This window comes from Stigmatopora nigra, chromosome 12 (genome assembly GCF_051989575.1).
Source record: "Stigmatopora nigra isolate UIUO_SnigA chromosome 12, RoL_Snig_1.1, whole genome shotgun sequence".
Classification (NCBI taxonomy): Eukaryota; Metazoa; Chordata; class Actinopteri; order Syngnathiformes; family Syngnathidae; genus Stigmatopora; species Stigmatopora nigra.
This window is the reverse complement of record NC_135519.1, coordinates 9,175,047-9,201,854: the sequence shown is the minus strand read 5'-3', so window position 1 is coordinate 9,201,854 and position 26,808 is coordinate 9,175,047. Positions and strand designations below refer to the sequence as shown.

Here is a 26,808-nt window from a genome sequence, read left to right as displayed (position 1 = left end):
GGGTCTTTTTTTTTTATCTCACCCTCTTCAATTTTAATACTTCCCTGTCAGAAAAATGACCAATGCCAGCAGGTCTAATGTGTCTCTTCCACTGTTGCACAGCATGATCAGGTAGTTTTCTAGCAGAGACAAATATCGAGCTCCTTATAGTAAAAATAATTTTTGCAGTTGACCCAATTTTTGTATTAAATCAATCCCGCTCTTCTTCTTTTATAATTATCCATGCACTGCTTCTCATACCCAGTAGAAACCAGGAGTATATACATTACCTCTAGGCATCGTTCTGATTACTGTGGGTCTGGATTGGTTTATTGTTTTACAAGCTAAAGCTGAAAATCCTACATTCAACGCTAATCCTACACGCTCCACTATTCAGACCTGAGCTTTATCTGGGGTTTGAATCACTCCTCAGGCAATGAAACTTATGCAGTGTAGGCTCTTCAAGTGAAGATTTAAATGATGAGTCGTGAAGATTATACGGTCTTAATTTGGTTTGAGATGATATCTCTCCTTTTAAACATAACGCCAACTCTTGGTAATACCATAGCCACTTTAGAATGAACTTTTAAGAATGCATTGGATACATTCCAAGAATTGTTGACTGGAATAAAATTACACTTGTATTGGTACATACACTGGTATTTGTTTTTAAAAGTGCGGTAGACCCTGGACATGTCAACCGGCCTACTATGTGTTTTTGCACAAGTTTGGAGCAGAAAATCTTGATTTTTCTAATCCCCAATAACAGCCTTTGACCGCTCAGTGCCAGTAAATGTGCTATATAAATCAGTTAATTTATATAGCTCCCTAATGCCGTTGAACACACACGTAAGCCCATGATGTCGTGTTTTTATAGAGAATATTAGATCAGTGAATTCATTTATCATTCATTAAAACAATTTTGACTTCAAATCAAATGTGAAATTAGCCAGAAATTATTTTTATTCAAAGAAACTAAAATCTTTAAGTCTCTCGTGGCAGCATATCCGAGCGCCACAGATTGCCCCACTTACAGTCTTTGAAAAGCCAGAAAGAATGAAGTGATTTTGTCTGTGATGTTTAATAACAGTAATGACACTAACCCTTTACAGCATGTTTTATTGACCATTTTGTCATCTCTTAGAGAATTGGCTGTTATGATTTTTCTGAGTATATGAGCATGGGAGAACTCTTGTTGTACAGAGGTTTTCAATTATGAATATAAGCTTTGTGCCAACTACTCAAAGAGTTTAACTGACACGTTTCTTTGTTTTTTAACAATTATTTTTTTAGGGAAAAGGAAAAGAATGTCAGCCAAAAGCTGATATGTGCATTTAAAAGCTTATGTTTAAAACTGCTGTCATACTTCAAAGGGTGGTCCTCAAAAGAGAAATGAATGTTTTTCTTGAGCTTTGTATAAAGCCTTTAATTAAATAAAGCCCATCAGATTTTCACAAATATTCAACAATATGTCACCGACTAGCTAGGAGTTTTAACAACTTGCGATTTGTTCATCAGGTTTTTTTTTGTGTATTTTCTGTGGCATCTTGATAACTATCATTGCAGAGCAGTAATGAAATCTATACATTATCAACACCTCATTGCATTTCATAAAAGTGATTTTTACTTGCCAGTAAACATGTATTTGCCATTTGAAAAAATAATCCATTAAAATATGAGAAATCACCTTGCATTTGTGAATAAGAAAGTAAGTAAAAAAGATAAGAAAGGTAAATAGTACAGAGTTTATCTGAGATGATGTACAGTCTAAATTCCTTATTTAGGATTTCCCAATTTTCCCAAGCTGAACATGGCTCACAAATTGCGTATTCATTTCACCGGGATTGAAATATCCAGACCTCCGAGGCATTGGATCTCTGATTACTATTTGGAGGCTTTGTGGCAGTCAAATAAGACCCACCCTAGTGTGGAGACGCAAAGCAGCTTCTCTATTTCGTTGTTTTTTTATTTTTTTATTTGATTTATGTATTTATTTTGCATTTTACACATGGGACTTGCCCCTCGGCACATTCATCTCAACCATGAAGGCATCTATATTAGGATGACAAATTTTCTCCTGTCACCTGATGAGGGACTGGGAGTGCATGTCAAGAAGCAGGTAGTGAAAAAGACAGTAAGACAGTGCGTTCCTACTTTTGGCACTCCCCTAACACGCTTTCTCTTATGTAGGTTTAGCCTCCTATTTTTATCAGCTAACACTGAACTAGATTCCTAGATTGATGAGATTGTTTGCTACATGTAATGAGGCGTTATGATGCGTTTTTTTTTTTTTTTACCCCCACCGGCCACTTTTCCACTCTCAGACCAGATTACAACCACGGTAGACTGGGGTTGCAAACAGAGCTACTGATTCCATTACAGATAAAGAAAATACTCAACCATTCATGGGAATGGAAATGCTGTGCTGACAAGTCTTTGTAGTCTATCTGTGGAATGTTTGTTACAATGGCGCAAATAACACTTATAATATTGAATTCCCAGTACAATACATGACTATAACTAATGAGATCTTCTTTTAAGTAGGTGGTAGGGTGTTGATTTGATATTATGCATTATTGTGAACCATTGGACTGAGTTTTTACATCCACTTAATTACCAGTGTTCTTCTGTAGAGATGCTTAGGAATTGACATTAGAATATATACTGTTGATTCTTCTTCTGAGAGAATACTTAGGAATGAGGATTTAAGGTAATTCCACGAAGCAGAGTGGTAGTGCATTGAGTAGAAATGATCTTAACCTAAAAAGAATTGTAATTTCAGAGTAGTGCTCTTGGGTTTTTAGATGAAGCACTACACATAAGTGCATACATGTATGTGTCCCTGCAATCCAAAAGAACATTGTTTGCTCATTTCCGAGTATAGGAAATATAATCTTGCTTAGAATGTTTTGTTTATTTTTTGCTATGTTATGTTACAAAACCAGGCAAATGGAAGAATGTGTCCCTCTCTACTGTGTGAAATTGGGTGTACTGGGTGTGTGAAGTTGCCTCACAGCACCTTGTTAGCCTGTCTGAGAATAGGGACTTAAAAGCAACAGGAAGATGTATGGCAAGACACAAGGATGATGCTACCAAGGGAGGGGATAGAGGGCCTCGAACCTTTTTTTTTCTTTTTAAATTTATATCCTGCCTTGCACACCATCTTTTGAAGAAACTGCTGATTGCCTTTAAATAACGCGCAGTTCCCCAAGGCAGCTATATCTCATAAATTACACAAACTAGATGTTATTTGGTGGTCCACCCCCAGGTGAAATGTTACCAGGAGGTAAGGTATGTATACTGTATAAGTAAAACATAATTGACATAGACAAATACTGGAGAAACTGCAGTGCTCGTTTTACAAAGCAAGACACCAAATTGTTGTCGTTTTTTTTCTATTTATGTCTTTAGTGATGTTCAGGCTTGGGATGGACTGTGGTCTCTGTTTATCTTTAACTAGCTGTTAGTGTTGTTGTTGTTTTTTCATGCTGTGTGGACAGGTTAGTGTTGAAAATTTATGTTTCGGGTATCTTTAGTTTATGTGTAAAACTTTGCATCAGCATACGATTAATACCTCTTGCCTGTGTAGCCATTTATTAAATAGAAGAGAATTGGGTCACCACACATCTTATAAGGGTTTTGAATGATGGTCATTAGACATTCTCAACGATAGGCTACTCAAAATCATTCAACAACTTTGTTTACATGTGACTCAATTGCTATCTATAGTATCTCTGGTAACACAAACTCAGTGTTTCATGGTGAAAGAACTTCTTTTAAACTGTTCGCAGTTTTTGTTGAATTTTTTTTGCCCTTGACGATTGGTTTGATCTGTAATGTTGGTACGTTGAATTTTTTCTTGCAAGATAAGGAAGCCTTTTGTTTGTTTGTTTATTTGATAAAAAGTTATTCTAGTTTCTCTACCATACGCTATACCTACTGTATTATAATACTCAATAGGATATGTATATTAATTGCCATGACACTAGATCTCGCATCATCTTTAAAGTGTTAGTCTGTGATGTTGACAGCTTGGCAGCAGGAATTGTGTGGGCGAAGGCCAAGCATTTGTTCTACACTAGCTTCAGTCTGAGAGAGCTTTTGCCATCATTATTCCAATGAAATCTATTGAGTATATGGGACTAAATTATTCATCACCATCGACCCGTTTCCACACTTCTCAGTTGTCATCGTCATTATACATTTTGATAGCTATGGAGGGCTTCTTCATCATTAATGGCCATTACTTCATTGATATTATCATTGATTTTACTTTGGTATTTTACACCACTCAGTTTTATTTTTGTCGAAGGTATGAGCATATTTGTTGCAACAAGAGAAATTTGATTTAGCCCAATTTCTACCACCTCCACTATTTTAAGTTAATTAAGTCGATTACAATTTTAAGAAATGCCCAGTCTGGCTTTGAGCTGTTTCCTTGTCAATTTCTTATGACTTCATTTTAATTATGATGGCTAATAGTCCTTATACAAACCCAACATATATAAGAAAACAGCCCTACTCGCTATGGTAAAAGGAATTGATTACACAGAGGGATATTATTAAATGCAATATGCAAGTAAACACACCCTCTATGACAGAAATTTACACCTCGCCCTTATATTTTGTAAAATAAAATCACTTTGGGTGCTAATAACATACTAAAACTTCTTTAGAATAAATTTCATACATGGTAGTTTACATGATATAAAATAACAGTCCAACAAAGATCATTAATAAGACACTTTCTTATAAATTCTATGTGAGAGAGACTTTTTTAATGCTTTCTTTGAATTGAAATAATGTATTCTCAGTCAGTCTACAAATGTTCTACTTACCGGTTCATACAAATAAAGAATCAGAGAGATCCCTGTACAACAAAACAGTAGACTGGATAAGAAGAGGATTTGCCAAGGGATAGACAAAGACAGCAAGGTAAAAGAAAACAACAGGCATTCTCAGTGGAATACATTAGTAGGACAGCACAAGCGTGCATCAGATAAACCCCTTAGATGTCTTTTGTGTCCTCCTGACTTTCAGCGTGTCTCCAAAGAGGTGTGCTCTATGCCAGAGAGTATTCATCAAATTAGACCAGAAAGACAACAACGTGAAAAGCTATCACTCTTCAGAAAGGTGTGCCAACAGGTTGTCACCCTGAAAGTCTATCTTGGTTTTGAACAACAGCGCTCTGAAAGAGACAATTCCCTCAAGAAAAACTCTCATTCCCAATGCAACACAAAGGTGAAAATATTCAGCAAAACAGGTGTCATTTTCAGCAGAATTGTAAAGTCACCTTTTGAAATATATATATACCGAGTGCTGACTAAGAGGTTAGCTGAGACATCTCATTAATCCTGAAGTTGTCCTACCAAATGACACAGATCATATTTTTTTGCTCTCAAATGGCAGTGTTGCAGCAGTGTAAAGTGGTAAAAAACGGTGTGGATCCTCCACTGGACTTAGACCTCTTCCAAACGTAGACACAAATCTAATACTTACTAGGTATCAAGGCCAGCATAAATGGAAAAATTGGACATACACCATTAATTTAAGTAGGATGTTAGTAAAATAAATTGACTTCTATACACAAAAAAAACTAAATTTAAGATTTAAAACAGGAGCAACCAAACCATTCATAAAAAGCAGTAGCCGTGTTATTTATATGCACTTAGGGTGCCGGCACGAACTAGCAATTTCATAATGAGTGGAATTTGAGAGTAGCAGATTGTGTGTATTTTTTACCTGCTTGTCAGGTTTCCGCTGATGTTGTTGATTTTGCTCTTCCTCTGTTATTTGTGTACAGATCACAATCAAATCTCTTCTGTATATTATCGGATCTGTATACACACCGATTTATCAGGGCTGATTAGTTAATTGTAGGCTAATTGCCTGTAAATGGGGTTTTTAAAGTAGTGCATGCATGCGTTTCATCACACCTTTCAGCCTGTAGTAGCACACTAGTTTTCTCTTCAGATTATGCCACTTAAGAGCAAATTAATCTTTTCACCTCTTGAACTGTCTAGTGTAAATTCGGCCATGGAGAAAGGTGACACTGGTCTAACCCACGTTTAACTGTCCAATCCAATATATGTTAATGAGGTTGACCCTATCTTCTCTCTGTATGGTTTTCACTCTACTCATTCGTGCCAATATTCCAACGCCGAAATCACGTCACTTGAGAATATATTTAGATACCTTGAATATGTTCATGCATTTTGCATGAACCCTAAAAGCAGTTCTCTTCTTGGTTGTTCGTGTTTCACACGCTGAATGTCTCCCAAGGTTTTCAGGCACATCCCACTGGAGTGTGCTCTCCGCTGGTAAGATTATAGTGGCAAATAAATGAGTGACTATCCGTGTCCCACCTGGGCTTTAGCACTTGGCTGCTGGAATAATGATGCTTGCCCGAAGTCATTGCTTTTAGCACTTTAGAAGTATCTTGTTTATAGGAGCTTTTCTCCTGTGTGAAATACACTGCTTAGGGTAGAAAAATGTAAATCCACCGAGCTCATGAACTCACATCGAATTATACAGTTTTGTTGGAGAATCTCACTGCATTTGATCTTAATACGTCGTTAAAACTGTTTTTTTTTCTGGAACATTTTCCATCATTGTACACGTCAAAGAAAATACGATGAGAATACCACTTTATAGGGGTTTTTAAGTGATGAAAACATACAAATGTTGGACTACATTATAATACCAGTTGCAGAATATGACAATTTATTTTAATGGTGATGCAGAGGCTTGTAGGATAACAGGCATACATATTTATTGTAGAGCTCCGGAAGCTTCATGGTAAAAGTAGATCTAAGGCAGGTTTTAACTAGCTCCCCAGATTTTGCACACTGCAAGGGCAAATGTTAGTTTATTCAATAATTGAGAGCCGCACAATGGAAGCGTGTTCAGCACGCTATAGTCTCACAGTTTTGATATTGAGTGTTCCCTCAACTACGCTGAAGCTTACTATATGACTATTAGATCTGTGAGGCAGGTTGGTTCCAGTTCTGCTCTTTCACATAAATCTGGAGAAAAGGATCACATAAGAGGGACGTAGAGAGAGAAGATGACCGTGATTCGCTAGGAAGAGGAGTGAGGAAGTATTGATTCCATAATCGCCCAAACTCCTGACAGCAAATGTAACATATCAAGACCTTACGCCAAGAAAAACAAATCACAAAGCCAAAGTGATAAATGTGGCACTCTTAGATCAAACTGCTGCACCTTCTGGATAGCAGACATTGTATATCAGAAAATTACATTTACTCCTTGAGCCTCACGAGAAACTACCTTTCATAACATCTACTTTAGTGGAAAACTTCCAGGTTTTTCATGTAAAGATGATGATTGCCTGCACTTTAAATGTTTAAATAATTCCTTAAGGCCAATAAAATCCAATCACGTTAAGGGTAAAGATAGGATAAAGAAAATTGAGAATACTTTAGAGTTTAGACAAACATTTTCTAATATTGTTGAATACAATTGTTCCTAAATGCCTCAGATTCTTATGAGATGCTTTGGAACTATCTTTGGTGGCAGAATGATGAAATGTCACTGGTGTTTTGGGATGGAATTATTTCTCTCATTTGGAATTCAACAGAAAGACACTCAGCTTTGGAGCTGATCTTTATGCACACAACTATAGCCTCGGCTGTTCCGCAATAATCCGATTTCATATTCGTAGAGTATGAAAGCATTTTGCATGTGTAGCAAATTTAACCTGCGGGTTGCGTTCACGACTCAACTGTGAACAATTTCTCTCTTTGCAGACGACGGAAGACATGCTAGTGGCATCGGCAGAGTGTCCAAGCGATGATGAAGACATTGATCCTTGTGAGCCGAGCTCAGGTGGGTTAGGTTAGTCATCTTTTTTATTCTATTCCTCTCTAGATGTGTGTCAGTTTGTCTCTGTGTACTCTCGTTCAGCTAAACCATGACTCTTAGAAATAACTCGGCTTGCAAAAGAGCTTTGCATTTTTACCCTCATTGGCCTTCTACAAGAGTAATTGGGAATATTCTCTTTCTGAAATGTGATGATATGAATCCATACAAACACCATTATGATCATATTAATGAAATAACCCCACTCTGACAACTGACCTAACAAATAATGACAACAGCTGTAGGTATACAAAAAGCTGTTTGTCGTTTCTCTCCATTGTACATTAATTTCTAAGGGAGTTTTACTGGACAATAACTCCATTCTATCACTCTAAATTACTTAATAACATGTTGATATTTTTTGTGTGACTATTCACCTAGTTGTTCATACAAGGTAACTTCAGTGTTGGTAATCCCATTGGGCAAGTTGCATTGAGAATTATGTTGTTTGTTGTACGTGATTCTCTTTCCTTTGTGATAAATCTCATACTTTCAACCTCATAGTTTGTGCTCCTCTAATTTAAAACCCAAAATGAAAAAAAAAAGACAAGAATGGATGTGACCGCCTTTACCAGACTCCAGGTAAACGCAAACTTCCAGGGGAGATTTATTTGCAGTAGAATGTTTTATATCAGCTTGCAGTGCTGCCAAACTTTTAATCTCGTACCTTTCCAAGGCAGGCAAGGTATTAAAGCTGAACCATGAATAGAAGGATTTTAAAAGCTTTCTGAACTGATGAAAAAAAGTGGAAACAATTAAGTCCAGACTGCCCACTTCATCTAAAGCTTCTATTGATCAGTGTGAGGTCATCAAACCGCCACTAAATTAGTCTTCGCCCAACTCCATACCTTTTCAACTTCCCTTCCTTCCATTAACGTGGTTTTGCTGCAGGAATTGTGTCATCAGTATTTGTTTTATTTCTGCATCTAAAAGGAGAAAGCAGCAGTATTTTTTTTATCTTAAGCTCTATTAGCTCTACAGATCTGCCATAATAAGGTTCAAAAAGATTCTATCAACCAAGAAAAGATTTAAGTGATATTCTCTGCTCTTTTGTTATAATTTTTAGTATCCTGATAAAACTGCTGAATCCAAACCTACGTTGATGCAAACCAGCATTGTTTTCTTGTGTAAGCAGTCTTATCACAATTGCAATATCTACATTCATAATTATCAAATCCTATTTCTGAAAATAACAACCATATCTCACATTCTAAGTAACTGACAATGAATGTTGTTGCCAAAGCAAAACAATCATAATGAGAAGTTTCCCTAACCCAAAGTCAACACTTAATCATTTTGCTCTCAATTGCTCATTCTCTAACAGTAAGCGGAGGCACCAGTTGGTTAAATGTAATCATTGGCCTATTTTTATTCGTGAAAACATGAAAACCCTGCAGCATAAGCAAAGTCTTATCACCTGTTAAGCCATCTGTGATTAGATCATATGGCAGCTAATAGAATCATTCTCCTGATTCAGAAACACACAGAGGAATACTAACATGAGGGCTGTAATGGTGGGCTTATTCAGGTGTTTTTTTTAGAACTAGGCATAGGCAGGCTGAGAGAGAACAATCTTGAGTTTCTCTCACCATCTCTCCCTTGCTCGCGATGTCTCCCGCTTTCTCACTCTCACTCTTTCGCTCTCTGTGCCACTTTAAAAGACGGCTGCGGCTTTTACCCATAGGGCTTTAGTGACCTTCCTAGTATGTCCTGTGCCTCAGTCAGGTGTGAGCCCGCTTATAATGCAGGCAAAAATGTGCCTAATTGGTAGAGCACAAAGAAAACGCACACTCTCCATCACAACATTAGAAGAACAAAATGAAGCGCCTTATCATTTTTTTTCTTCTTGTCTTCAATACTAAGACTTGTATGTTTCATAAACAAACCTTTTCTATCCTTATTCTTAGCTGCCGTATTACCTTTTAGCAAGTTGGGGTTCAACACATTCATTTTGGTGTTTTTTTCCATTCCTTTTCCTTTGGTCTTTCTTTTTCATGTTGTTTCAATATAATTTTTTTTTTGGGAAGGTGAAAGTATTGTTTGAAGCTATAAATCTAGTGACAAAAAATAGTCTCTAATGTAGTGGGAAATTCATCAGTCCAAGATGAATTATTAGTTTTGTTTTAATAGGAAATAAAGCTCTTTTTTAGTCAGATGCAGTTTTGGTATCTTTCCCAGTACTATTTCATTGAGGATTATGCCATCCAAGGCTCATCTTGTGTGTTCTGAAAGAAAACAGGATTTCACACTCACTGTCAGGCTGCCTCTGTGCTGATCCCCATATTTATATATTCAATTATTTTCCTTTTTTCACCCACTCATCTTTAGAATGTGCTGACGTTGATGCTTACACAATGTGTCCATTTATACATCAAAGTAGGGCATTGAAGACTTTGCTTATCTGCGAAAAGACAAAGCCAAAGTTGATATTAGTTTAAAATAAATGCAGCAATTTCGCATACGCATATATCAGTGTTTGACGTATATTATAGAGATGATATTGGTTAATTGTCATTCATTTCATAACCTGCCACGCCATGATGACTTGTGTAGTGTTATGATGATGATGTTGGATGCAATGAAACGAGTCCATAACGTTGACTGTAATTATTATGTTTCATGAATACCTTCATTGTGGTAGATCTTTCCTATAACTGTCCTGAAGGTCCTGCTGAACTCGATTGCAACCATTCACAATGACTCTGCACATCTAATCACCATCACAAAATCATAGGTTCGGAAGGCCACAAAAATGATGTATAAAAACTAATAATAATACATATCTCAACTTTACGTTTAAGTGCAAAAAAGTGCTAAAGGTCATACTTAATACTTATGGGACTGTGATTGTCTTAAATTGAGAAGATTGCAAAGTCTTTTTTTGTCCTGATTACTTTATCCATTTGAAATCCCAATGTCCATTTTTTTCTTTTCAAATAAAACATTTCAACTAAAAATTAGAACTTCACACTTTGACAGAATGTGTTGCCAAAAACTCCAGTAACACATCCCCATAGTCCATCTGACAAAAATTAGAGGAAGAATAATATTCAGCTACCGCCATCGTAATGTAGAGCTCCAGCTTTCCTGTTACAATTCAAGTATTTTGTACCTAAAAGAACTCCCGCAGAATTCTAATCCAAGAGCAAAAGTAATCAATTGTCAAATTCCCAGTCTTATACTATTAAATCCGAATAAATCATCCTCTTGTGGAAGATCCTCTGGGCAGAGGCTCAAATTACACCAAACCCTTAACTAGGCTAAATGAAACACCTTTAAGTAATTCTCACAAGGACCTCATTTCATGCTCATTCAGCTCTCTGTTCATCATCCACCATTAGTATGAGCTCAACCACTTCTTACTCACGCGCTATCATCGGGCGTACTGCCAGCGTGTCACAAGTACACTTCTCGAGGACGCTCTGATAATTAAAGAGGGATTTAATAAGTGTTTTGGCTCCTCCACTATAGCTGATACAGTGACCTCTCAGTAGATTGAGTTCCAATGCAACTATATGATACAGTTGACAGCTTGTGAATATGATGGGATGTGTGAAGTCAGACTATGCTTTAATGCTATTCTGGCTCAATAACCCCAATGTGTCCTAGAGCCTACCAACTCCCACTTTGCCCTAACCTACAACATTTGACATACTGTAGGACTTCTTATTATCAGTCCAAGGACCATAATCACCATTTTGCTTTGTTTTTTCTTGTCTTATTCTGTGTTTGGCTATTTCACATTGATGTAATTTACTTGTAACTCTGCCATCATATTAGGACAGGTGTTTGACAATAGATAACTGTAAATTACGGGTTTCAGAAAGTTCATGGTACGTGTTCTCGTCATTTTCCAGTAAGGTTGAATTTGGATTCGAAATATTATATTTTGTAGCACCAGTCACGTCTGACACTCCTTATATAGCTCTGTTCATTTATAGTTAGCAAACATGAAAATCAAATGTGTAACTTCATGATGATTGAAACAAACGATTCATTTCCCTATACATTTCCCATTAAAATTTGTTTCCTGCCTCGCCCAACAACTAATGAGAGAAATATAGTGTTGCTCTGGAAATACCACGGATGGCAAAGTACCTATTAATATAATTTATTTCTCTCATTAAAAGCTCTCCGGGAAAATTCATCTTGGCCACTGCTTTATATTTTGTGTTCGTAGTTGCACACCACAGACGGCTAGTTCAGATTCATGCATGCACAGATTGAGGAGTGATACAACTTCAGTTGTATGTCTTGAGGACCATGTTTTGTTCAAAGCAGCTTGGCTGTAGCCAGCAATCACAGTAGTATCTATCTGACAATTACATGTCACTTTCATATTTCGCTCCTAGTAGGATTGGAATGTATGATCCTCTGCTTTAAAAGATTGGAAAAAAAACCTTGATCATGGCATCACAGAGGAAAAAATCTTCTTTTGCTAGAGCCTAACCTCCGCCAATAAGAGCACCATACGGTGGAAACTCTGGATTGGTGGCCAGCCAATCACATGGCACAAGAAAACGGACAACCATTCACACTCGCGGTCATATCTAAGCGCAATTTAGAGTGCCCAACCAGCCTACCATGCATGTTTTTGAGATGTGAGAGGAATCTGGAGTACCCAGAGAAACACCCACCTAAACCCAGAAAGAACATGCAAACTCCATACTGTTAGAACCCACCTGGGATCAAACCCTCAAGCCCAGAACTGCGAGGCCGACTTGCTAAGACAACACTACTTTACACTTTATAAAAAGTTTAGTGATGCACGCTGACTAAGACCGTGGCCATGGAAAATTGTCCCTTCAGGCTCTTTTGCAAAAATAACTCTCAGAATTACATTGTCAGATGCATTAACTCAGAGCTTCATAGTGCATTCAATGGCCCATGTGTTCTCTGCACTCGTTCAGCCTATTATCACACTGACTTTATGGAGGGGTCAAGCCCAGACTGACTGTTCAATAAATCCAAAGTAGTCCTGGTTGCTTCATTACCACACGCACAGACCTGAAGTAACCTTCATGTTTTGCCTCATCTGACTTTGTCACCCAGCACGCACTTGCAAATCACCAAATAAATGAGAATCCTGCCAGATACAAATGAGGAAAAATTGCCTTTGTTGGGGCTCATTTGTGGTGGAGATTCTACTTGACAGGAAAGAATCTGACTTTTCTTAGCTCTTAACTCCCTTAACAAATGTGGCTAAAAAGATGGGAACAACCCAACCTGGCATTTTACTTATGCTTGATTTTGGTTATTCTAATGTCTTGCCGAGCATTCTAGTAGTTATTTGAATGCATTTCTATTATGATTTGCTTTGATTATTCTGTGGAAAAAATTGCTGGCAGATATTTGAACATGTTTTATCTTATTTTGCAGTTTTGTGGTTGATGATTTCCGTTTCTCAAATGTTCCTGTGCAATCCATTTTAAGGAATTTCACTGTGCCTTTAACAGAATGATTGAAACATCCTTGACAGTAATTTACAGTAATATCGGCAATGAGACTGAAAGAATGAACTTACTATGGCAACTTTTTACAAACTTTTACTCCTTTGGGTCAAGTTTGAGCGCTTCATAGGTCCACCCTTGTTTCATTGTACTATGTTTTATGGTCATCTAGTTTCTGTTTGATTTGAATGCTTTGCAAGGAATAGTAGGAGGTGTGAGTCCCTTATTCATTAGTGTAATCAATATTAGAATTTTAACTGACAGTTTCTGGAAGGACCCATGCTTACCACTAGCTGTGCCCAGCATGAGTGAAAACAAGGTTTGGTGCCAAGCTGGCTGTTTCCAAAATTGTTCATAACCATCATATACCTCATTGATCTCGTATTCTTGGAATGAGAATGGCAATGCCTTCAGGTTTTTCAATAGAGAACACTGAGAGCAAATGTTCTAATAAGCTGGAATGAATGCTAATCTTTTGGCGCAGGACAAAGCTTCCCTTAAAGGTTCTCCCACTAAATGCAATATCAGTCATTTAATTTTGGGGCTTAAGATACCATTCTAATTAAAGATGCTTAATTGGATATATCAGTGAAAACATATTATATATATATTATTCTTATTATTTATTTTCACTGAATGGCGTGTTGAACATTTCCACACATGGAACTACTTTGTGGGACCCCATAAAGGATTTATTTTACATAGTAGACCTAAGTACAGAGATACAAATGTAGAATTTAGAACTGATTAGAATTTGAAGAGAACTTTGTAGGTCTCCATCCTACATTTTTTAGCAGAGATAATTGCTCTGTTGAGAAAAAAAACTGTTTGTTTGCTCAAAATGCAACAGTCAAACCAATGTGTTTCATAATAACCAAAGAAAGTTCAAGATAGAAGTTTAAAACTCACACTTTAATAAACAATGTGTCTTAATAAAGTAGTAAAATGCCATAGCTGTCAGGAAAACATAATGAAATAATGATGTTGAAACTGAGGTTTTTTTTTTAATCTCCAAAACACTTTTTAAGATAGTTTTGGTTTAATAGAACAATGCTGGTACCAGTTCCTAGTTCTTCTTATGATATTTTTACTTATAAACTCAAATGTTGATCCCTTAATTAGGATTTTTACCTCAATCTGGCAGAAGTGTGGTGCTTTCATTTCCAAATTTGGTGCACCTTGGATTTCTCCAAGGCAACAAAAACAGCTTAAGCTGAACTGATGACTGCAACAAAACACACAGTGAGATGTGCCAGGAGGACTGAATGATATCTGGGCGCTGACGTGTTTTCAAAATATGCCTCATTGAGCGGCAGCGTTACAAAACACAGAGGAGGACAGCCTTTGGAAAAATATGCTGAGTCGATTGAGGAATTGTTTTTCACTGACAGATTTGTTTTCAGTGACTCATCCTGGTAGCATTTACCATGGATGTTATACATGTTTGTCTATTCATTCATGACTGCTGTAAAACAACTAATGAGCTGTGATCTTAAACTAAGCCTGGTTCCGGATCATTGACACGTTATTCTTGTCAGATTTATTTCTAAATTTAGCAAATATGACACATCCTTCTCCTCCAGAATACCACCTATGGTCCCTTATATGGGGACAGTTACTTTTGAGTAATGTATTGCGTTGATATGCATTTAAGACTACAGTTTGGAATTCCATTCTCTTGTTGTTTAGTAATGAATCATAATTTTCTGACCATAAAAAAAACTAATCACTGTGGTAGGTACATGAAGGTTTTATGGATGCATGGACGGTCAGATGAATGATGCAGTGCAATCGGCAAAGTCAGAATTTCAACGACATTGTTTCTTCCAGAGAAGACAGTGAACTTGTCAAAACAACCATAAAGCAATCATAACCTCCCATGACCCAAATGGAAGTAATAACCTGTTTTGCTCACAATGTACTGCACGACTGTGCAAGTGGTGTCATGGCATCCCGTCGTGCTATACTGTGACAATTAGATACTGTGATACTGCATTGAGAACTCATCCACTATGGTGCCTTTTAAAAATTTAGAATGACACTTAAAAGGTGGAACAAATAATAAAATATCTTTACTGTTTATTTTTTAACGCTTTGTATTCTACTAAGTACGCACACTGAGTATTTAGATCTACGTTATTATTAAGTTGGTGTCTATTTTTGTGAAGTGTTGTATCATGTCATGTGCGGTAAAATGTCTTGTTTCCCTTTCAGTCATGTCAATAATCAAGTGTTTTATTCTTAATGGTGGAAGAGTAAACAATCTATTTTGTTTGTAGTTACTCGTATGTCTTTGTCTCGCTTACAGCCAATCCCACAGGTATCGGACCAAAGAGTTTTCCAGACTCCTCCGAGGTCTTCCGCGAGTCCAGCAGCACGACGGGCATGGTGGTTGGCATCGTAGCTGCTGCAGCTCTATGTATTCTAATCCTGCTTTACGCCATGTACAAGTATCGCAATCGAGACGAGGGCTCGTATCACGTGGATGAGAGTCGAAACTACATCAGCAATTCGGCTCAGTCAAACGGTTCGATCGTCAAAGAAAAAGCAGTCAACACTGCTAAAACTGGCAGCAAGAACAAGAAGAACAAGGATAAGGAGTACTACGTGTGATTGTCAAAGTGCTGGTCTTACTCAGACCAATTGAGACATAGTTGGAAAATACAAATCAAGACATTACGGTGTACAGTAAAATAACAAAACGGAATCTTATTAAGTTAGTTTTTTTCCCCGCTCCAAGAAGACAATGGACTTCAAAGTCAAAAGAAGATTACTGAGGGAATAAACATCCTCAAGACTGTCAGGGAAAAGACATGGATGGACAAATGTTTCCTGCATCCAAGTGGAAGTTAACTGAACCAAATAGCATAATCCATCTGTGACTTGATTCCAAGAGCAGGATGATCTCACTCCTTTGTTTGTGGCCAACGGGGGAGCACAGATGCACTTTTCAAAGAGTGATTACAAAATTAACAGTTTGATTTTAAATTGCCTGTGTTTGTGGTGTTTTGTTTCTAGAGAACATGGCGCCATGTGTAAGTCTTGCAAACATTTGATTAGAAGAAAGGGCCAGGAAACTGACAAAGTTCACAGAGTAAAAAAATATTGACAGTGATCCACAGATTTTGCCAACGTGTCTCAGTTGAGCACAACAAACTGAGATTTGAACTAACTGAACTGCGGTGTCATTTACAAGACTTTCCACAAGAACAAAATGTTCCTTGCGCCAGTAAGAAATCTGGAGGCCTTTGTTTCGGCATCATAGGAAGTCGAAAGCGAGAAATTTTGTCAAAAGTCTCAGACGATGTGACCGTGTGGGAGCCATGCACGCTGAATTATTCTATTCCACTACATGTTTATATTCAGTACAACCACATCTAAATGTGCTTTCTGAAGTGTGATAATGTGGTGTTTTATAGCCTGTTGTATAGATGATGCAAACTATAACTGCTTCAAAAACATTTTGGAATAAAAATCAAAATGAGAAAAAATAGATAAAGAAAACATCAATGTTAAGTGTTGCTAGACATAGAACATTTTATGAAGCAATTTGCATTATTAGTCCCCAGGCCCCTTCCTGTTTTTACATGTTACTTTATAGTTTTTTTTTATTTGATACAAACACTAACCAGGCTAAGAGTAGCTCTCCCAAAACGGCACAGAGTTCTAATCAGGAGAGGAGTAACCAGAACAAGGTACCTGGCTGGAGAATCACTGCCTTCCTCCACCAAAATGACCTGACTGACTGGTGGGCTGCAAAAAAAAAAAAAAATGTTATAATGGAGTGAACAAAAGTGAAAAATCTTCAATTTGTTTTGTGTGTCTCCAAATGGCATTATGAAATATTCCAGTGTGCTTGATGCTGATGCAAAGATCTAAAGATTTCACAGGTCCATTTCAACAGTTCTGTGTTTGTTCTGTCATTCTGTCTGTCAATTCTGCTTTTCAGAGACTTGTACTTGGAATGAGTATGAGGAACATGAACTATAAATGATTATTATAACTTAATGTTGTCTCCAACTATTAATTTTTTTCAGTGTTTGTTATAATAATAATGACAATGTAAAGGGTAGCCAATTCTTGGCGTGGTGGTTCACTCACCTGCCTTTAATGTGTACTTCTTGTCAAGACACTCAAATGATGAAAAAGAAAAGTGTAGTCACTTGGTTGGTGCAGAGGTTAGTTCACAGGATTCCCCTCTGGGAGACCTGGGTTCGATTCCTGTTGTCGGCACACATTTTCACTTAGTTGTTTCTGTGTACTTCTTGTTAAGACACTCAAATGACTACTAAGGAAAGTGTAGTCGTTTGGTTGGCGCAGAGGTTAGTTCACTGGACCCCTGTCTGGGAGACCTGGGTTCGATTCCTTCTGTCGGCACACATTTTCACTTAATTGTTTCTGTGTACTTCTTGGAAAGACACTCAAATGATTACAAAGAAATGTGTATTCACTTGGTTGGTGCAGAGGTTAGTTCACAGGATTCCCGTCTGGGAGACCTAGGTTCGATTCCCGCTGTCGGCACACATTTTCACTTAGTTGTTTCTGTGTACTTCTTGGAAAGACACTCAAATGACGACTAAGGAAAGTGTAGTCACTTGGTTGGCGCAGAGGTTAGTTCGCTGGACTCCCGTGTGGGAGACCTGGGTTCGAATCCCGCTGTCGTTTGGCTGAAATTGGAATTGGAAAGAAGAATTGGTCAATGGAAAAAGAAGGACAAAAAAAAAGAAAAAAACTTTTTAATTTATATTAAACACTTAGTCATACTTTTCAGCAAAAGGTTATATTCCGAACTGCCTTCGGCAGTTCGGAAGACAGTTGAAGGACCTGTCTGTGCGAAAGGCGTTCTCGGGTCGGCCTTCGGCCGACCCTCGACCGCTTGCTTGGTCAGTGAACCGCCGACACCGGGAAGCGAACTCACGTTCTCTCCGTGCAAAGGCGAGTGTGCAACCCACTACACCAACTCGTGCCCCACTTATACATAGGTGTTGAAACGTTTTATCCAAGGAAATGGGGTGAAACACTTAGTCATTTTTTGGACAAAATGCTTCATCCACTACTGAAGACTTATACACTTAAACACTTAGACATTAATACTTATTCTTTTAACTGAATAATATTTGGAAAATCTTTGCCTGCACTGGGATTTGAACCCAGGACCTCAGGGGTGGTAGACTGATGACTTAACCACTGGGCCACCACCCGGTGAAAGAAAGTGGTAGTACTTATACTTTTACCTCTTTCATTTACCTGAAACACTTAGTGATTTTTTTGACTAAATGTTTCATCCACCACTGAATACTTATTCAGTTAGACACTTAGGCATTAGAACTTATTCTTTTAACTGAATAATATTTGGAAAATCTTTGCCTGCACTGGGATTTGAACCCAGGACCACAGAGGTGAAAGACTGATGACTTATCCACTGGGCCACCACCCGGAGAGAGAAAGTGGTAGCACTTATACTTTTACCTCTTTCATTTACCTGAAACACTTAGTCATTTTTTTGACTAAATGTTTCATCCACCACTGAATACTTATTCAGTTAGACACTTAGGCATTAGAACTTATTCTTTTACCACAGAGCTGGTAGTCTGATGACTTAACCACTGAGCCACCACCCTGTGAGAGTAAGCAGTAGTACTTGTACTTTTATCTCATTCATTTACCTGAATAATATTGAGAAAATCTTTGCATACACTGGGATTTGAACCCAGGACCAAAGAAGTGGGAAAATGATGACTTAGCCACTGGGCCACCACTCTCAAAGATTAGTCAGTTGTATTTGTCGTTTTGTCTCTTTTCCCTCCCAGATCATACTTAGTACTTTAATGAACCTTCAAGTGGGAAAAGTAAGGTAAGCTTACAAAGCAGAGCAAACCAGGATTTGAACCCTAGTCCACAGAGGTTTGGAGGCTAATGACTTATTCAATGAGCCACATGCTCACAAAAGTAAGCAGCTTTATTTATTGTTTTGATTGTTACAACTATTCGTATAGTATGACTTTTGTCTTGAAAAAATATGACATAGTATAGTAAGAATTTCATTCTTCAAAAACGGCATAGTATAGTAAGGCTTTTTCGTTTAAAAAAAACGACTTAGTATCGTAAGACTTTTTTTGTTAAAAAACACGACTGGTGATGATATAATGTCAATCAATCATAGTTGGTGTGATTCAGATATATTTTTAGGCCTACAGAGAAGGCCTTGCAGGCTCTGACAGTCCAACACTGGTAACTACATGCACACAGTAGCTCTCATAAAACTCAATGTGAGCTCATAATTTAAAAATCACTGAAAACTAATTAAGTGGAAGTAAAATACCATAAATTCGAACCGACTATATATAGAAATGAAATGGTCCTCCCAAGAGAACAATCACTAGACATCTCATGGATTAAATTTTAATAACGTCTATGCAGATAGAAAGCCTTTCTTTTTAAAATAATGTCAACACCAATAAACAAATTGGGGAGCATGCATAATTTAGAAGCCCATCTGCTCTTCAATACCAAAACAATTTGAGAAGATACTCTTAAACAAACAAAATATCTCTGATTTAAATTGTAACATTAAAAATCTCGCATCTCATTTTCTGAACCATTTTATCCAGCGGTGGGGGGTCACCCTAAATCGGTGGTCAGGCAATCAGTGTAATATTGAAAATTCATACCTTATACCTAAAGTATACTTTATTAAAATTCTTTTGTTTTAACACATCTCTACTTAGTTAAGTCACAAAAATGTTTTTTGTGCTCTCTACTTGGACTTTTTTTCCCAATAGCTTGCCCACACGATTCTCAAAACTTGCTCACAAAGCCCCCAAATGTTGTACTGACAAAATATGTCATTTTCTGTAATGTCAAGTTAGCAATACAAGTTTGTTTACCCTCTTCAAATCCCACCTTTGGAACTACCCAAAGATCTTGATATAAATATACATCTACCATATATATAAAACACAAAATAGACATGTTCTCAATACTGTTTTTTTTTTTTTAGCAATGTGAGGCAAACGCTTGAAGTGCCCAAAGTGGAACTAAAGGACATTTCATAATTCATCTAAGAGGCATATGAATGTATAAACCATGAAGAAAACCTATTTAACCTTTCAAGGTCACTTACACACACCTCACCCAAATCACATTTTCCAATCATGTAACCCTCATTTGATCCCACATTAATTTAAGCATTAACTGGTATAAAATCACATGAGAGTGAATTGGGGCACCTGTCACCAGAGACAATAAATGTAGTTCAGAGCTACTAACTTGCAGTTCTTTAACAATTAAACACACACATAATGAAGACCTGGCCTCTTCTTTACCAAAACTAAACACAATCATGATTTATTATCATGTCGTGTGGAGAATGTTAAGACTTTGTTTTCCGATCTCAATAGTCAATATGATCTATGGTTGCTGCAATGTTCTATTTTAAGATAAAATATCTTTTTTTTTGCTTGCAGTACAAGCATTTTCTGTATTTTGTTCTGCCTTACTCCAACTTTTCTCCCACAAATATGATATCCTGGGGATTTTATGGCAACTGACAGTCTCCCGTGAGTATGTTATCACCTACTCTGTACTACTGCAGTGGCTATAAACTTACTGTTATTCCCAGCACAAAAAAAGCATGTTTTCTTTGTTTGTCAGAACATCTACCTGTAATGGGTGTGACTTTTTAAATTTCCACCTATTTCTATTGCCAGCACTTCACATTATCATTAAAATACATGTGAGGCTTGACGTAATATTGTTCTACATTAATCTAAGGAAGCAAAGAGTTTATTTTAGTGCAATCCATCATTTTACCTGCTGCTTTACTTGATTTTCTCTCAGTGGGTTGATTGCTCACTTGATTTCTTTTCCAGTAGCCAACATCCCTCTCTACAGTAAATTTGCTCCCCTCCTGGGGAACACATAACACCAGGAATAATGAAATAACAATGGGAGACTCTCGGATTACTTTCAGCGGGCACCCTCTCCGCCAATAGTCGAACACTCACAGAGTCTTGAAGAGGTATTTATAGCAAAATGCTTATTCTCTAATGTCACCCTCCCTTTTGTGCATTACTGTCCCTGTCTTTTGCATTCATTTGCTACCATTTTCCCCTCCCTCTCTTAGGTCTCCATCTCAGCTGGATATAGCAGACGTCCTTTTCATTCGACACACCAGTGTAATTCGCTCTCTCTATAATCATCCATTTTCCAATTTTCATGCCCTCTCATCGAACTTGAGACACGCATTGTGGATTCTATTTCACAGCAGTACACCAGAGTCCACTGGTTTCCATTTCATTTGTTCACTATTTGTTTAGAAACCTCATGGTTGTCTGATGGAAAGCAGAATCTCTTAATAGAAGTGTCTCCGTCTGACCACATTTAATAAGATATAAATACTCATGGACCTGGAGGTGCATTTTTTTACTGGCCTTCTAAATCAAATGAAAATCTAATTGAGATTCATTCACTCTTTTTTGCTCTCTTTTCACAAGTATCAATAGCAGGTGCAATACAACTGGAAGTTGTAAAGGTAAATCTAAGAAAAAGTCATAAAAATAAAAGTATTATTCAAAATGAAATTATTGATTGTATTGATATAAAGTTGTTGTCTATGTTTTCATTCAAGTTTTCATTGATTCAATGCAATTTTTTGGTAATACAGTTTTGGGAAGGTTCTAATTATTGTACAAGTAGATTATTTAAATCATCATGTTTCATCGTTTTTTAAACCCTAACTAACCAAGTTGAGTATAAAATGGAGTTGTATGTTAATTTTAGGACGTGTGCACTTTGTGTGTGTGATCATTTGCATAATTGAGTCCTCTAAGACTAGACTTTGAGGACAAAACTGGAAGGCAGACAGCCCATGACACTAAAGCTGCACATTAACATGAATTACAGTGATGAGAAAAACACAAGGTAAACTGATTACATATGTCAAATAAATATTTTTTCTCCTTGCATTATGTAGGGGGGCTAAGAGGTTCATTTGTATGAGACCTTGTCTCGGTATTAAAATCCAAAGGGAAGGTTTAGTGTTGGGAGCTCTAAGTCACCCTTTGGAGGGGGCGGAGTCAATGTAGCAAGGGCACCTAACACATTTAGGGTGTATAAGTGTCATTTATCATGTTTGACAAGTGCACTTTTCAGTGCCATTTGGCTTTATTACAGGTACATTTCTACCCCACATAATGATGTTTTCCTTCTCTCCTCCCCTCAGAGACCATGAAATCCAGCAATGGAAAAATCAAGGTGTTTTTTTTTCTTTTTTTTTACCTTTGTAAAGTTTGCTTTTACATCAGGCATCAGGGAATAATGAATATAAATATAAACATGAACAAGGGGAGAATAAAAAATTAGAACAAACAACCACAAAGTGTGTTGGGACTTGATTTAGACTGAATTTCTGCATTATAATATTTTTTTAATTCAGTAGAATCTATGAAGTTGGTAAAATAAATAGATTTCTATATAATTGTAAATAATTCAGAACTTGGAATTAAACCGCATTAACTGACCCAAAAGATAATAAAAATAAGATGTATAGAAAATGAATAGAATCATAAGTGTGAAGAGAATTTATCTATCGTGTCCTCACAAAAACAATCTATAAACAATATATAAATTTGTATTTTGATGGAGAATGTGCTGTGTTTTGAGGAACTTTGATTACTGCATGACTGGTGCAGCACAAAAAGAATTATCTGCTCACTAATATGAGCCCTGCAGGAAGACTCTAATTATCACAACACTCGCAGTTCTTTTGCATGTGACTGTCACAGAGTTGATCATCATCCTTGTTTTGATGAAGATGATGAACCGCTTGATTGCTTTGTACCACCAGGTAAAATGTGCATTTTTAGATGAAATTCATTTTCTGCTTCTGGGATTCATCCTGACGTTTGAATCAATATTTAATATCCCAGGATCAATGAATACGCTTTGTTTTCAGTGAGCAGTCAAGCGTTAAAGTAGTACAGTGAATAATGAAGGGACTCTTCCGTACTTGTGTTTGACTGATCCCATAACATTTCTACTAATAATGTTGAAATTTGTCAAGAATAATAAACGTCTAGTGAGGGAAATATCTGCAAATACTCTTTCATCATTGTAGTATTGACTTTTTTTTTACCTCTCCACACCATGTTGATGTTGTCCAGGTGAGTTGGTGTATTCGAGGAGCCACGTTACTTCCCTCTGTCCATTTACAGGCACCTAAAGAGAAATACTATAACTGAAAAATTACTGCAGTTTTGACAAACAGGGGTTCTTAAATGCGAGGACTGGTAATAGAGCAGCTGATGCTGTTAACTTTGACCTTGCAACTAGGAAATGAAAAAATATATAGATGTTTCTTTACTGACAACTGATTCTATTGACTCTATAACTTAATCTGATGTCAAAGTGGAGGTCCGGGGGTCAAATCTGTCCCGCCCCATCATTTTGTGTGGCCTGAGAAAGTAAATCATGAGTGCCGACTCTCTGTTTTAGGATCAAATTAAAATGAAGGTTATAGAGGTATATTATATTTCCTGATTTTCCACCTTTTAAATTAACACTTGTAATTGCTTAATCATTTTGCACTTTAATATGGAACATAATGATTAAGAGATCTTCCTTTACTATAAAAAAGCTCAAATATGCATTGTTTTAGATCTATAAAAATTGAAATATATGGGGCTTTTGATCCATTTATAAAAAAATATTATATCTAAATTGGTCCGGCCCACATCAATATATTCATATTACACATAAAGGCACACATGGGTGATTGCCTTTTTTTCTGTTTTCACACTACAGAGGATTCATTTAGTTATTTCTAATCAAATCAACATAAAATTAAGTAACATTTACTGATGTCAAAAAGGCAAGAAAGCCTGATGAATATTCTGTATTTTAAAAAAAAGTAGTTCTACAGTGAGAACTACATTAATGTGCTTGTAAAACTTCTGTGGAGGATACTATATGGAACTGTCTGCCATGTCAGGCAGACATAGAACCTCCACTACCAGGATTTGGAGGCTGCAAAACCTTTGATAAAAAATGACAGCCGAAATTAAATCTAATAAGACATAATAGAGTAGCGAGCTCAGTCATAATTTGTTGAATGTTGGGATGTTTTTATCTCTGTTTCAGTTTGCAACATCCGGTAGTAGAAGTAGCGACCAAAATAACCTATATCAAAAGGTTATTTTACATCCCAAGGAATGTCACGTAATATAAAATGTCACCTTAATAAATAATTTTTTAAATTTTGAATTGAAATGAATAAATAAGGGAGCTGAAGGGTTATTGGGGCTGTGCATAAATCAGATCTCAGTGGGTAACATAAGGAGGCAGGTGATTCATATTAAGGTTGCGTGTAGGTTTTACGATATGCGGCTGTGTCTTATTGCGTTTTCTCCAACTGGGGATTTCATAAATGATTCATGGCTGCCGTTCTGTCCATGTCTTAAAAATAAGAAGAGCACAGACAGTCTGACATGTCTCAACACAGTCACTTCAAGAATAGCAATGTCTGTTTGTTTTGGATAAAATAAAAAGAATTGTCCTCTCAAAAATGCCAAATACTACTTTTTTTGTCCTCTTCATCGTGGATTTTTTGGTTTGCCCGACTTATACTCAAGTATGACATATAATCTGGAAAAATAGGGGTCATAGTTATACAAATACTTGTATTATCATGCAACTGAACAGCAATAACGAATGTTTGGACCAGTGTCTGCTGAGAATGTTCTTTTATCCACACTTGAATTAACCTCACAGCCTCTTCTTTAGATGCGCTGCCATTAATGAAGTACTTGACCTTTTGCAGGTAACAACACTAGAGCAACAATTGAGTGCTTTCCATTTTAAAGTGCTAACTCATTCTGTTCATCCTTTGGGGACTGCGTCTCTGTATGTGTGTGTGTGTGTCGGTGGTGCAATGTAATTTAAAAGGAAGCCAACTGCAGTTCGTAAAATAAAAATTAAAAGAAAAGAGAGAGGGGGGAGATAGAGAGAGAAGCAGTAACAAAATGAAATGTAGTCTCAGCGTTTTACCACTGCTGTTGGGCAAAATAAAAACACAGGGATGTCAACAATGCTGACAAGTGTTTGTTTGGAGGATGCACAAGGGAATCTTCATAGAGGGGAGGAGTACTTCTGCAACTTGGAATGCAGTGAACATAGCAGCTGTCATTCACGAAATACAGTGACATTCTCAGGGGATAGACGACTTTCTGTTTATAGAAAGCTTGACTATGTTTTTATTTAAAAAATAATAATAACAATAAGCAACTAATGGTTCAGGGAATGGCTAATCTTTTCCACTTAACAGTACTTTTCTTATCTTCACTTTTACATCCGTTATTTGTGGAAGTCTAATTGCACCTTTTGATCTTATTCCAAATATAAATTAAATGGAAAAATAGCTTTACCTGATATAAGGGAAGGCTAAAGTAGATAACGCATAAATGATTGAGATAAACTTATTTACGCACTGTCTGTCTGAGTCAGACCATTGAGAATGGATCATACAGTAGAAATAAGATCAAATAGCAGCTGTTTGGTGATATATAAAGCAGGTTATGCTAAAGACAGATTAATTGTGATGGGAAATTCAATTATAATATTTTTCCCAGGAAAACAAACGGCAGTAATTATTTCCTGTTTTGTTTGCATCATTTGTAGTATAGTCCATGCCACATCCATATTGAGTCAGTGCAGTCTAGTTAGACGCATCTTATATAGAAATGTTTTTATACGCAAGGAGAAAAAAAAATGTTAAGTCATTATTTTCCCAGCAGCAAAAAAGTGAGAAACTGACATGTATTCAATATGTGCAATTGGTTATTAAAGTCTTAACTAAAACGTTTTAAAAAATGTTTCAGTCCTGAAAAAGAGTTCATTCATTCATGCATTTTAGGTACCATTTATCCTCACAAGCATCGCAGGGGAAAATAAAATTTAAGCTTCCTAAATTTAAAAAAAAAAATCCAGATATTAACAGAGCAAACTGATTGTTTTTTTTTTATAAATTTTTGCATTATTGTCCTCAAAATGCAGCCCTGTTCAAGAAGCAATAAATAACTACGAACATTCCTTTGCTAATTGATAGAATGCCTTGCAGTATAAATTTTCATTTTTATTCAGAATTCATGGCCCATATTTTAGGTCTGACAAATTCTAGATGCTGATTGAAGTCTTTGATCATTACTTGTCCATAGTTTAAAAAGTATGTCAGGAAGCATCACAGAGATTTCTTTGCATAAAGTATATACGGCCATGTTCACAAATGCTAATCTGAGAAATAAAAAAAGGGCATGCAGAGTCTTAAGATGAAGCAAAAAAAAATGCATGTCATGTTAATGAAGACATGCAGTCTGGAAATGTTTAATGGCTTCACAGACTTCATATGAACCCTCAATGTCGGTGTAATGACAAGACGTCTGCCTCTCTGAGCTCAGGGAAGAGAGCACACTAAGTCCATTTTAGCAATGGAATATGTATGTTT

The 26,808-nt window shown here is 36.8% G+C and overlaps 1 protein-coding gene and 1 long non-coding RNA gene across 40 annotated transcripts in view; one reads left to right on the top strand and one right to left on the bottom strand.

Annotated features, from left to right (window-relative positions):
• The window catches only part of LOC144205579 (neurexin-1a-like), a 198,040-nt gene extending 180,722 nt beyond the window's left edge, over positions 1-17,318 (top strand). For 25 of the 39 annotated variants that reach the window (XM_077730020.1, XM_077730051.1, XM_077730059.1 and 22 more), the window contains 2 exons: positions 7,749-7,836; positions 15,619-17,318. In XM_077730020.1, the coding sequence (XP_077586146.1) occupies positions 7,749-7,836; positions 15,619-15,923 (393 nt within the window). In that variant the 3' untranslated portion in view covers positions 15,924-17,318. The remainder of the gene's footprint in view (positions 1-7,748; positions 7,837-15,618) is intronic. The other 14 variants (XM_077730052.1, XM_077730060.1, XM_077730050.1 and 11 more) reach the window with 1 other exon arrangement.
• A 3,791-nt stretch (positions 17,319-21,109) lies between these two features.
• LOC144205472 (uncharacterized) overlaps positions 21,110-26,808 on the bottom strand; it is a 30,262-nt gene continuing 24,563 nt past the window's right edge. Inside the window, exons 3-4 of the long non-coding RNA XR_013328102.1 lie at positions 23,446-23,528; positions 21,110-21,219 (exon numbers count right to left, since the gene is read on the bottom strand). This is a non-coding gene — a long non-coding RNA (uncharacterized LOC144205472). The remainder of the gene's footprint in view (positions 21,220-23,445; positions 23,529-26,808) is intronic.